Consider the following 13641-nt stretch of genomic DNA (forward strand, 5'->3'; position numbering starts at 1 on the left):
CACAGCGAGCATCATAAAGACAAAGGAACACAACAGGCAGGTCCGTGATACTGTTGTGGAGAAGTTTAAAGCCAGATTTGGTTACAAAAAGATTTCCACAACTTTAAATATCGCAAGAAGCACTGTGCAAGCGATCATATTGAAATGGAAGGAGTATCATAACACTACAAATCTACCAAGATCCGGCTGTCCCTCAAAAATTGCATCTCAGACAAGGAGAAGACTGATCAGAGATGCAGCCAAGAGGCCCATGATCACTCTGGATGAACTACAGCGATCTACAGCTGAGGTTGGAGAGTCTGTCCATAGGACAACAATCAGTCGTGCACTGCACAAATCTGGCCTTTATGGAAGAGTGGCAAGAAGAAAGCCATTTCTCAAAGATATACATAAAAATTGTTGTTTAACGTTTGCCACAAGCCACCTAGGAGACACACCAAACATGTGGAAGAAGGTGCAGATGAAACCAAAATCAAACTATTTGGGCACAATGCTAAATGATATGTTTGGCGTAAAAGCAACACAGCTGAACACATCATCCCCACTGTCAAACATGGGGGTGGCAGCATCATGGTTTGGGCCTGCTTTTCTTCAGCAGGGTCAGGGAAGATGGTTAAAAATGATGGGAAGATGGATGGAGCCAAATACAGGACCATTCTTGAAGAAAACCTGTTGGAGTCTGCAAAAGATTGGCATGGAGATTTGTCTTCCAACAAGACAATGATCCCAAACATAAAGCCAAATCTACAATGGAATGGTTCACAAATAAACATATCCAAGTGTTAGAATGGCCAAGTCACAGTCCAAACCTGAATCCAATAGAGAATCTGTGGAAAGAGCTGAAAACTGCTGTTCACAAACGCTCTCCATCCAACCTCACTCAGCTCCAGCTGTTTGCAAAGGAAGAATGGGCGAGAATTTCAGTCTCTCGATGTGCAAAACTGATAGAGACATACCTCAAGCGACTTGCAGCTGTAATCACAGCAAAAGGTGGCACTACAAAGTATTAACTTAAAGGGGTCGAATAATATTGCATGTCTCAATTTTCAGTTTATTATTTTTTATAAAAGTTTAAAAAAAGCAATAAACTTCACAATTGTGTCCCACTTATTGTTGATTCTTCACTATAACATTAAATTGTTTTATCTTTATGTTTGTAGCCTGAAATGTGGGAAAAGGTTGAAAAATTCAAAGGGGCTGAATACTTTTGCAAGGCACTGTATGTATCTGTCACAGCAATTTTTAGCAACAACGTCACTGAAACTTAATGAAAAACTGCAATAGTATTTTTCCCCACAATTGCTGAGTGAATCCATCCTAAAATTGTTTAATATAACTTTATCTTTGCATTTCCATAAGCTGTTATTCTAAGGTAGTCGAAGAGACAGCTTTAATCCCTTGAGTGTAGTATGCTACTGTTCCATAAATCTAAATTATAGCATAACATATAACAGATCTATCTACATTTTATTCATCTTTTATTTTGTTTTACCCTCTCAAAAAATAGTTACTTATAGTTGGCATTAGGGGGTAGGCTGGCATGACATGTAACCCAGGAAACAAATGACTGTGACTTGATCTAAGTATGCAAATGCAATAATTAGAAAAGAAGAAGACTTGAACTCTAGTGCCACCTGTTGGATCTAGCAATCTTAAAAGTCAATATGGACCCTTTAACAAGTCTTGCCACATGGCTTAGGTTAAGAAGCCAAACTAGACACTCCATTTGTAGATGTGTTTGCTCCCCTTCAGTGCAAAGCATGATGTCTGATTTGGCTTGTCGAGAAGCTTCTGGCAGGTAGATATTGACTTTTAAGTTTGCTACATCCAGTAGGTGGTGCTTACGTTTAAGTTCATATTTTCTCCAAAAAAGGCTATTTACATATCTAACTACTCAGAGGCGCATGTCTATAAGTCTCCTTTATGATACTCATCCTTAGACCCCGTGACCTAGGTATTTACGCTTAGGGCTGAATAGCAAATAGGTTGAGGAAAGCCTAGTTATGGCTCTGTTTCAATGATATTTGAGATGTAGCATCAAAGATTTACAAATAGAAAACACATGGAAATGTACAGTAAAAATCTCAAGATGGCTAAGATTTGTTGCTTGACACATTTGATTATGATTCATTGACATGTATACGATTTACAGAACTCCATGCACAAGCTGCAGAAAAATCCCATTTCAGATATATGTAATGAAATCTCAGTTATAAAAATGTCTGCAGGTATTCTGCTGTTTGTGAATATGAACCAAACATTTTTCCAAGTTACTTAATCTCTATTTGGCACTCACAATAGTGTTTGAAAATTTTTGAACCCTTCTAAAGTTTCCATATTTCTGCATAAATTTGACATAAAACTATATGAGATTTTCACAGAAGTCCTAAAAATACACAAAGGGTCCCAAATCAGAACAAATCAAATAAATGAGCCAAAAATTAGACTGTCATTGTAATAATTTTAAACTCAATCTTTTAGTAGGCTCAACCTTGCTAATGGGTGCTCATTACACCAGTGGTGGATGCCTCGGTCTGCACACAGTGCTTGATCATCCTGATACCAGTGATAATTAAACATGTCTGCACACTGATGAAAGTCACCTGACCGAAACGTTTGTGCCTGTTAATTTCTGGATATTTAAAACAAAATTGAAAAAAATTACCTTTTGAGTGCCAAGTATTACTTGATACGACATATTGGTTTGGAACCTACTTGTACACCAACCAGCCAGAAGTGCCATGCTATCCCTATCTACTCAAGGTGTATCCCATTCCGCAAGGATACAAAGGAACCAAAGACAACCTTTAAGCAACTAAAGGTATCTCACCTTCATTATTGTTATTGTTCTTGAGTCCACCATCAAAAGGATGCTAAACAGTGGTGTGCATGGCAGGACTTGAAAGAGAAATCTAATTCTCTCCAAAAAAGAACATTGATGCCCCTCTGTAGTATTACATGTTATACACCTTGAACTCGGACTGTTTTTTGTTGGTTGATTACTATCGATGGTCGAATAGTGAAATATTCGGGATTGGATTAGTTTTGAATAGCTAGTCCTATTTGTGCATTCATCACAAATAACAAATCTAATGCAAGTCAATGGGAAATTCGAATAATTTTCTGGCGGGCCCTCTCAGGATGTCTGGCAGGGCTGGAAAAATGCTGAAATAGATGCAAAAGTGCTGATATTGAATGAGAATAGCCAGAGGAAGATGCCTAAATGCATCTCTGAAACACAGGTGGCTTTTGGGAAAAATGTTGTCAGAGTATTACGCCACTTTGAAATTTGGTCCCCTGCCTATTTGTGATAATCAGCGCAGGTAAAGCAGACAGCTGTAGGCTTGTGCTTTATCTTGGCTGGTTACCAAAAACAGAGACTTCCCCACAACTTTTTTTTTAATTTTAATTATTTAAATAAATAAATAATAAAATACAATATGGGCTCCTACTCATTTTTGATAACCAGCACAGATATAGCAGACAGCTGGGGACTGGGGTTCTCAGACAGGGAAGGTCCATGGTTATTGGGTCCTCCCCAGCCTAAAAATAGTAGCCCCGGCTGGCCCACAATTGGCACATGCATTAGATGTGCCAATTGTGGAACTTTACCAGGCTCATCCCGAATGCCCTAGTGGTAATCGGGGAAATATATGGAGTTGATGTGAGGATTGATTTGTGAAGCTCTGGGTTGGTAATGGAGAGGTGTCTATGAGACCCTTCCATTACCAACCCTGTAAGTAAAAATAATAAAGACCCTCTTTCACCAATTTATTAACCCCCAAAACACCCCACAGGTCCGACATAATCAACATGACATTTCACAATGATCCCAGCTCTGCTACATCCAGAGGCCATTGTGAGAGTGACATTAGAACACATGACTGCTCACTGAGGCCACTGAGACACCCTTAGAGCAGCGTGGGAGCGGGCAGAAGTGATCTCAGGTGAACTCAGTGCCAGACTGTCTGACTGTGTGTCACAGAGGCAGTGCAGTCATACTGTCCAGCACTGAGTTCACCTGTTGTCACTTCTGGTATTCTCACGTTGCCCTCTGTGTGACCTGCCAGCTGTAACCTCAGGTGAATTCAGTGCCAGATTGTCGAACTGCATGTCAGTTCAGCACTGAGTTCACCTGAGATCACAACCTGCGGTTCACACAGAGGGTACCTTGAGAGCAACCAAAAGGGACTTCAGTGGAACCCAGTTCTTGACTGTCGGTCTGTGTGTCATGTAGGCAGCACAGTCTGACAGTCCAGTAGCTGTGAGGCCCACAAACCTTAACGGAGCTACTAAGGTAGACTTTAGGGTTTACAGGCCTCACAACTGCTGTGAGACCTGGAGACTGTAAGCTTTGTTAACCTTTTAGGTTAGCAGAGCTCACAGCCATCAGGTCTTGCATCAGCTGTCAATCCTGTAACTTTAAGAGAGCCTTTAAGGTTCCTGGAGTTCCGAGCTAATGGGACACCTGGAGGTTTGAACTCTTGCTAAAGTTCACAACCTCCAGATGTCCCAGCAGCTGGGAAGAACCTTAAAGTCTCCCTTAAAGGCTTCTTTAAGGTTTCAGGGCCTCACAGGTATCAGACAGTCAGACTAGTGTTCCACCATGTCTCATAATCCAGTTGTCAAGTCACCTGATTTCACTCAGTTGAGCCCACTGCAGGACTGTAGAATTGCAGGACATGGTCGCACAGCAGTTTGGCAATCCAGCAATGTGTTTAACTGAGTTCACTGAGGGCAGCGGGGAAGCCCCGTAGTATGAACTCCAGTAACTTGACTGCCGGACTGCTATGCCACTGTGACCCACAATCTGGCAGTGCGGCAATCCGTCAGCAGGTTCACCAGTGATCACCCTTGGTACCATAGGAACCCAGCTTTGAAATCCAGTGACCAAACTAATATCACCGCTTCTCATAGCTGGGTTCCCTACTGCCCTCAGTGTGTCCCAGGAGCTGCAGTGATCAGTTGCATTTTTCATCACTGCAGCTTCTGGATGTAGCAGAGCGAGGATTCTTGTGGGACGTCGTATGGATTACGTCGGCTTGCAAGGGTGTTTTTGGGGTTAATAAATTGGTGAAAGAGAGTGTGGATTTTTTATTATTTAAAATAAAGGATTTGTGTGTTTGTTTGTTTTTATTTTTACTTACAGGGTTGGACACCTTAGACACCTCTCCATTACCTACCCCATTTCCAACCCAGGGCTTAATGGCAACTTTGACTTTTGACAAATTATAGCTGAGATCAACCGCATATATGACCTCAATTGTTACTGCTCCAGGGCAATCAGGATGAGCCGGATAAAGCGCCACAATTGGCGCATCTAATGGATGCGTCGATTTTGGGGCCGCTGCAGGCTACTACTTTTAGGCTGGGGAGGGCCCAAATGTGAAGCCCACCTGCAGTAGTCGCCCCAGGGACATCACTCCACCTTCAGGGACGCCACAGGGTCTTCTTTTGTGTATATATGGCAACAGGTATGTCGGTTTTGTATATATACGAGTCATGACGCCACTCACGGTTTGTGGTCAGGGATATGGGTGACCGCCACTGTAAATTTAATGAGCGTACGGGGCTGATGGAGTCTGCAGTCAGATGATATGGCCTCCCGTGAGTGAGGCTGGCCCCAGGGGCTCGGATGTGTAGAACAACAGGTTCCAGAATAACTCAGGCACAGTCCGTAATGTCTTTCAACTTGTTTTTACTCACTTTTGCTGTTATCGTGAGGTAACCCGGGCGATGCTGAGATAAACCAGGTGGAACCAGGAACTCTTTCAGGTCGATCTGAGGGTAACCATTAACTTGACTTCCTAGCACTTCTTTGTTTGGATAACCCCTGACTTGAAGTACCGTGGGGTCTATCCAGGGAGTCACTACTGCCTTTTCTCCCTTTTGGCCCATTTGCCGGCAGCGTGGACCAGGTGAGATGGCTTCAAGTTCTGTCTCCTTTTGAGTCCCCGTGTTGCTGCTGAGGCTCGGACTCTGTATGGCTGGTGAGGTACCTTTAATCCCCTTACCGGCAGGTTTAGCAGATCAATAAATGGACGTCTACGCTAGGGACCTGTTCCCTGTACGTGCCTAGTCACCAGCAGTCCCCGTACTCGACTACCTCTCTCCAGGTGTCTTTCTGACTGACTAACTGGTAACCGTTCTCCCCCGCTAACGGCTGCTACACGTGCAGGGTCTGACTAGCATGTCAGCGCGCGTCTCTCTGTATTTCTCCCTCTTTCTGCGCCGTCTGCTACCAGACAGGCTAACTCCTCTTACTTTCCTAACAGCCACTGCCACCTTAGCTTCCAGCCCCTCCCCTGCACCCTTAGATGAGATGTGGAGGAACGCCCCCTCTTGGGTCTGCCCAAGGGTCAATAATAGGCAGGGGATTGCACATCATGTTTTTTCTTCACTGTGCCTGCCAATCACAGTAATGCCAGTAGTAAAGATGGGTACAGCATTACTGTGATTGGCAGGCAATGCCCGCATGTTTAGTGGCTGATAATCAGGCACCTTAAATGTGTGGGACGGCACTTGAAACTCAAGAGGTGAAGAACAAAATACTCGACGAATAATAAATATCCCGAATACCTTAATATTCTTGTTAGTAACGAATAGTGCCGAATATCTTTGCTCATCACTATTGATTACTCTTTACAAGGATAATTGTCTTGAATTTCCTACATTTGTACGCAATCTGACTATGAATTTGTGGATTCCAAAACTTTTAAGAGATAGTTTTATAACCTTTTTCAGTCTGATGAACATCAACACCTATTTATCTGAGCTCCTCAGAAATCTCTTTTATTTGTGCCATGTTGCACTTAGGGGTGCTTCACACACAGCGAGATCGCTACTGAGATCGCTGCTGAGTCACATTTTTTGTGACCTCATTAGCGATCTCGCTGTGTGTGACACTGAGCAGCGATCTGGCCCCTGCTGTGAGATCGCTGCTCGTTACACACAGCCCTGGTTTGTTTTTTTATTGTTGCTCTCCCGCTGATAAGCACACATCGCTGTGTGTGACAGCGAGAGAGCAACAATCCTGAATGTGCAGGGAGCAGGAGCCGGCATCTGACAGCCTGCGGTAAGCTGTAACCAAGGTAAACATCGGGTAACCAAGGTGGTTACCCGATATTTACCTTCGTTACCAGCCTCCGCAGCTTCCAGACGCCGGCTCCGTGCAAGCGCAGCGTCGCTTGCACGTCGCTGCTGGCTGGGGGCTGGTCACTAATCGCTGGTGAGATCTCCCTGTTTGACAGCTCACCAGCGACCATGTAGCGATGCAGCAGCGATCCTGACCAGGTCAGATCGCTGGTCGGATCGCTGCTGCATCGCTAAAGTGTGAAGGTACCCTTACACAACTATCTTGTGAAGATCAGACGTTGATAGATAATTGCTCACACCTCATTGTCATCTCATTGATTGGAAGCACAAGACTCTAATTTTATCTTCAAATATTTGCTAATCCTAAAGGTTCACAGACTTTTTCCACTCATATATGACATTGAATTTTTTTTCTCAATTATAAAAATGACAAAGCCTAATAGTGTTTACTCGATTATTTGATTTGATTGTAAGAAGAATTTTTTAGTACTAGTGTGAAAATTCGAGGCAGCAGAGGTCATAGTTAAATAAAAATGTGGAAAATTCTGAAGGGTTCACAAACTTTCAACCATCACTATATCTTAAGTGCATAATCTAAAGAAATGTGAGGGAGAAATCTAGTCACAGCTCCATTTTATTCCATTTTTTGAAACATCACTTAATGTTGTTCATTTAGTTTTTCATAAAAATGAAACAATAATTTTCTAATGAAAATCCAATTGATTAATAGAAAACATATGTAGCTTACCTGGTGTAAAATTATATTGTGCAGAAAACCCAAGAGATTCTAGTTCACCATCAGCAAAAAATTTAATCCACAAGAATCTTCCACTTGATTTTATAAAAGGAGGGCTTTGTTGTCCACAATAGCGTCCAATAATTGGTGAAAAACCAAAAGGTCCATCTCGTACCTCAATATGATCAAATTTACATTCCCAAGACGACTCTATGGAATACTTGTCATCAAAATGAAGTTCAATGCATTGTCTGGGGGCAGCTGTGAAAAAAAATAATCATACTGTAGATCTTACATACTTCAAAATTTTATTTGTTTATCCTTCAAATGTATAATATATTTTATAAGAAAGGTGTAGATTGTTATGTAAATCATAGTAAAGTAGTGTTAGATACCAAATAAAGGACTTTTCCAATGGCCTAAATGTATAACACCTAAACCTCATGTTTTTGTTTCGAGGTAAATTCCTTCATTATTATAGACTTGGAGCAACATGTATTATATACAGTATGTATGTATGTATGTATTTATTTATGAGTAATGTAGGGAAAAAAGAAAAAAGTGATCACGAAAAATACCAATTAGTATAAAAGATGAACTCCAGAGTTCAGAGTGGCTGGAGACAGCTTTAAGGGGGCTTTACACACAGCGATATCGCTGGTGAAAGCACCACCCCCGTTGTTTGTGCGTCACGGGCAAATCGCTGCCCATGGCGCACAAAATCGTTAGAAGCCGTCACACGGACTTACCTGCCTAGCGATGTCGCTGTTGCCGGCGAACCACCTCCTTTTTAAGGGGGCGGTTCGTGCGACATCACAATGGCGTCACTAAGCCGCCGCCCAATAGAAGCGGAGGGGCGAAGATGAGCGGCCATAACATCCCACCCACCTCCTTCCTTCCTCACTGCCGATGGCCGCAGGTAAGCTGTAGTTCGTCGTTTCTGAGGTGTCACACATAGTGATGTGTGCTGCCTTGGGAACGACAAACAAGTTCCGTCCTGCAACAATCAACGATTTTTTGAAAATGAATGACGTGTCAACGATCAACGATAAGGTGAGTATTTTTGATCGTTAATGGCCGTTCGTTGGTGTCACACGCAACAACGTCGCTAACGATTCTGGATGTGCGTCACGAAATCCGTGACCCCGGAGATATATCATTAGATACGTCTTTGCGTGTAACGGGGCCTTTAGTCTTCAAGGTTGGACAACTCCTTTTTATCAAACCTTTACCTGCTTAACCCATTAAGCTATAAAGATGTTTTGCATGCCAGTCTGGTTAAAGGGTGTGCTGAAATAAAATGTACCAAATTCATTTAGATGGCTGCCACTTTTATTGAATTTGATGCATTTGCCAGCTGTCCTGTGCAAGCACAAATGTCATGAGTGTATCTCGTTCGGGGGAGACCTTGGGTGAATCTGGTGTCAGAAGGTCACAGCGCCTCGCTGCTGGCAGGTCTACTGCTGTTATTTAATAATATCTCCTTTATTGTGGTGCAGTAAGGTTAAGCACCCTTTCCTGCCTGGCTGCGGGCTTTAGCTGTCAATCTCAGGTGTTAATCTTTGAGATCACTCCCCTTCCCTATTTAAGTCATGTGATCTGATCACATGATGCCTGTGATAGAAACTGAATCCTCCTTTCTATGTAGTCCATTTTGGAAGGAGCCTGCTCTGGAAGAAGTCTGTTGTGTTGTGTGCAGTAGTGGTGTTTGCTGCATTGAACCACCTGGAGTGTCTTTTCCTAGCATGTCTATTTCCCCTGTTTGTATTCCCATCCTCGTGTTTCTGTATTGTAGTGGCGAGTCTAGTGAACTCGTTGGCCTACTCACTAGGCAGGGTGAGGGGAGGGCCAACTGAGGGAATTAGGTGTCCTGCTTGCGACAAGTTGAAAGAACCTGTATGGGGATGCTAGGGAACTCAAGAGTAAGCTTGAGGTGAGTTCATGAGGTGCCCCCTCACCCCTCTCCTTAGCAGCAGGGACCTCCATTGTATCGTGACCCTTATGTCCCCAGTGTGTTGTAACATCTTTTGGTGGTTTACCAGGTACTAGGTAAACCCCACTAGTCTTGTGCGTGACAACAAGACATGAAATACATTTCTGTTTTGAGTTACGCCACCTATGATGACTTTGTCAGCCATGATTAGTCAAACCTTCTCCAGCCTATTTTTTTCAAAAATTAGCAGAGCTGACCAAGGCTAGCATACAAATTACATGAAAAGTGACAAATTTTTGTGCAACTTTGTTGCTCAAAAATGTTGTAATATTTCATCCAGTTTTACATTAAAACAGTTTAGAAATGTTCAATATAATCATATTTAATAAACCTGTTTCTGAGGAGTTAACAAAAAAAAAAGAATGTTCTAAACCTAGAAGATTATATAGTATGGAGAGACATTATAACTGCCCATATTACCCTTTACAAAGAAATATAACATGCAGGTTCTTATGTTTCACTAGAACAAAATCCAGTTGAAATTACCATATACAAAATATATATTCACATTCAGAAAATGTCAAGAATGAATAGGTAAATGAGAAAATGAGAATACTGAATACTATTATGCATTACTTTATACAGTACCTGGGGCTATGTATTCATAACACAACAAACACCTATAAAATTGAATTTATATTATTTCAATAATGCTTCTCTCTTCATCTGATAAGTAAAATATGTATTTTGTAGTAACCGCATTTGGGAGCTCTGCGCATGTAGGGGTCTTTTGAAAGAGTGACAATGCCAACATTTTTCTATAGTGGAATAAAGAACTATGAAGCGGTCACTCTTTCTTTTGTATGTGCTGTATGGTCTTAAGCCTGCTTTACACACTTCAATAGATCTTTCAATCCGTCGTCGGGGTCAAGTTGTAAGTGACGCACATCCGGCATCGTTCGTGACGTATTTGCGTGTGACACCTACGTGCGATCGATATTGAACGCAAATACGGTGATCGCATACACGTCGTTTATTCCTCATACATTGGACGTTTGGTAGTACGAAACTAGTCAATTGTAACGTGTGACATCCCTCATACGATTTTGGTGTCTGATGCTATGTGCGCAGGTGTGCGCTCTGCACCGCAGCTTAAAAAAGGTCCCCTTAAGAGCGCAGCTGAAAAGCTGCGTTCTGAAGCGCCTCACAATGTCTGTCATGCACTAATCTCTGTCAGTCGGTCACTATCTCTGTCCCTCTCTCTCTCTGTCCATGTCAGTCTATCCCTCTTACCCCCCCTCTCATACTCACCGATCCCCGATCACCGGCGCGGCTCTGCACGGCGGCTTTTACTGTTTTGAAAAAGCCGGCCGCCCATTAAACAATCTCGTATTCCCTGCTTACCCCGCCCACCGGCGCCTATGATTGGTTACAGTGAGACACGCCCCCACGCTGAGTGACAGGTGTCACACTGCACCCAATCACAGCAGCCGGTGGGCGTGTCTATACTGTGTAGTGAAATAAATAATTAAATAATTTAAAAAAACGGCGTGCGGTCCCCCCTAATTTTAAAACCAGCCAGATAAAGCCATACGGCTGAAGGCTGGTATTCCCGCTGTGGATTACGCCGGACATGGAGGGCTTTTTGGGGCTGATTAAAGTGGTTAACCAGGGTATATGTTTGTGTTTTTTATTTATAATAAAGGATTTTTTCGGGTGTGTGTGTTTATTTACTGTAATTTACAGATTAATCATGGAGGGTGTCTCATAGACGCCTGACATGATTAATCTAGGACTTATTGGCAGCTATGGGCTGCCAATAACTCCTTATTACCCCGATTTGCCAACGCACCAGGGCAAATCGGGAAGAGCCGGGTACAGTCCCAGAACTGTCGCATCTAATGTATGCGGCAATTCTGGGCGGCTGTTGGCTGATATTGTTAGGCTGGGGGGCTCCCCATAACGTGGAGCTCCCCATCCTGAGAATACCAGCCTTCAGCCATATGGCTTTATCTGGTTGGTTTTAAAATTAGGGGGGACCGCATGCCATTTTTTTTAATTATTTAATTATTTATTTCACTACACAGTATAGACACGCCCACCGGCTGCTGTGATTGGGTGCAGTGAGACACCTGTCACTCAACGTGGGGGGCGTGTCTCACTGTAACCAATCATAGGCGCCGGTGGGCGGGGCAAGCAGGGAATATGAGATTGTTTAATGGGCGGCCGGCTTTTTCAAAACAGTAAAAGCCGCCGGAGCAGTGTGCACGCCGTGCAGCGCCGCGCCGGGGATCGGTGAGTATATGAGAGAGGGCTGCTCAATTCAGTTACTCAGGAGTTTAGCGGTCACCGGTGAGTCCTTCACAGGTGACCGCTAATCAGGACGCGACACAGACAGAGCCGCAGCATGACAATGAAGTCGGGTGAAGTTCACCCGAGTTCATTCTGACAGTGCGGCTCTGTCTGTGTCTGCTGTCATCTGCCATTCAGCTCTGCTACACGGCTGTCTGTGTCTGCTGTCAGCGGCCACGTAGCAGAGCTGAATGGCAGATGACATAGTAAAAACGCATCCCTACACATTACACACGCTTGGCAAGTCAATAAATAAAAAAAAAAAAAAGGGTGCCCAATGCATACGTCACGGAACACATGATCTAAAGGATCGCACACAAAATTGAGCAATTTAACATAGACTACTAACGCTCGTGTGACAGCAAATGAACGACCTACATGCAATCTCATTCAATGGCATATGCAACCTGGGCGTGTCACATCGCATACGAGATCGCACACCTAATTGTAAGGTGTAAAGCTGGCTTTAGTGACTGTCTGGATCTAATCACTAGATCCTCTATTCATATAATTGCAGTGTAGAATAAATGTTATGTCTTTCCAGTTGTCCCTAAACTAAACATTGAAGTGACGTCATGATAAATAGTAGGAGCTTCACAGACTGAACTTAAAGGGATCCTGTCACCAGTTTTGGGGCCTATAAGCTGCAGCCACCACTAGTGGGCTCTTATATACAGCATTCTAACATGCTGTATATAAGAGCCCAGGCCGCTGTATAGAACGTAAAAATCACTTTATAATACTTAAACGGTCGGTACGGTGCAGATGGGGCAGAGGGTGTATCCATTCTCCGAGTGCGGCGCCTCCTCTTTCGGCCAACTTTGTCCTCCTTCTTCTGAAGCCGGGGTGTATGACGCGTCCCACGTCATGCACAAGCGCCGCCATTGAGGTCCTGTGCAGGTGCACTTTGATCTGTCCTGAGCAGGACAGATCAAAGTGTTATCGTGTGCCTGCGCAGGAAACTCAATGCCGGCGCATGTGCATGACGTAGGACACGTCATGCACCCCAGCTTCAGAAGGAGGACAAAGATGGCCAAAAGAGGAGGCCCTGCACCCGGAGAAAAACATGCAGATGTGTATTTTTAGATCGTGTATGTAAACTTCTGGTTTCAAATGTATATAGTTTTATGAGAAAAGACTTAAGCGGGCTTTACACGCTACGATATATCTAACGAGATGTCGGCGGGGTCACGTCGTAAGTGACGCACATCGTTAGTGATATTGTAGAGTGTGACAGCTATGAACGAGCAGAAATACTCACCTTCTTGTTCATCGTTGACACATCGCTCATTTTCTAAAAATCGAACGTCCTGTTGTTCATTGTTCCCTAGGCAGCACACATCGCTCCGTGTGACACCCCGGGAACGATGAACTGCAGATTACCTGCGGCCGCCGGCAATGCTGAAGGAAGGAGGTGGGTGGGATGTTTACGTCCCGCTCATCTCCGCCCCTCCGCTTCGATTGGCCGGCTGCTGTGTGACGTGGCTGTGACGCCGAATGTCCCTCCCCCTTCAGGAAGTGGATG

General features: G+C 43.7%; 1 protein-coding gene across 1 annotated transcript in view; it reads right to left on the reverse strand.

Moving 5' to 3' along the window:
- NETO1 (neuropilin and tolloid like 1) overlaps positions 1 to 13641 on the reverse strand; it is a 267053-nt gene that overhangs the window by 230158 nt on the left and 23254 nt on the right. The window contains exon 4 of the mRNA XM_075314612.1: positions 7844 to 8092. Coding sequence (XP_075170727.1) covers positions 7844 to 8092 — 249 coding nt within the window. The remainder of the gene's footprint in view (positions 1 to 7843; positions 8093 to 13641) is intronic.

Source organism: Anomaloglossus baeobatrachus, chromosome 6 (assembly GCF_048569485.1).
Source record: "Anomaloglossus baeobatrachus isolate aAnoBae1 chromosome 6, aAnoBae1.hap1, whole genome shotgun sequence".
Classification (NCBI taxonomy): domain Eukaryota; kingdom Metazoa; phylum Chordata; class Amphibia; order Anura; family Aromobatidae; genus Anomaloglossus; species Anomaloglossus baeobatrachus.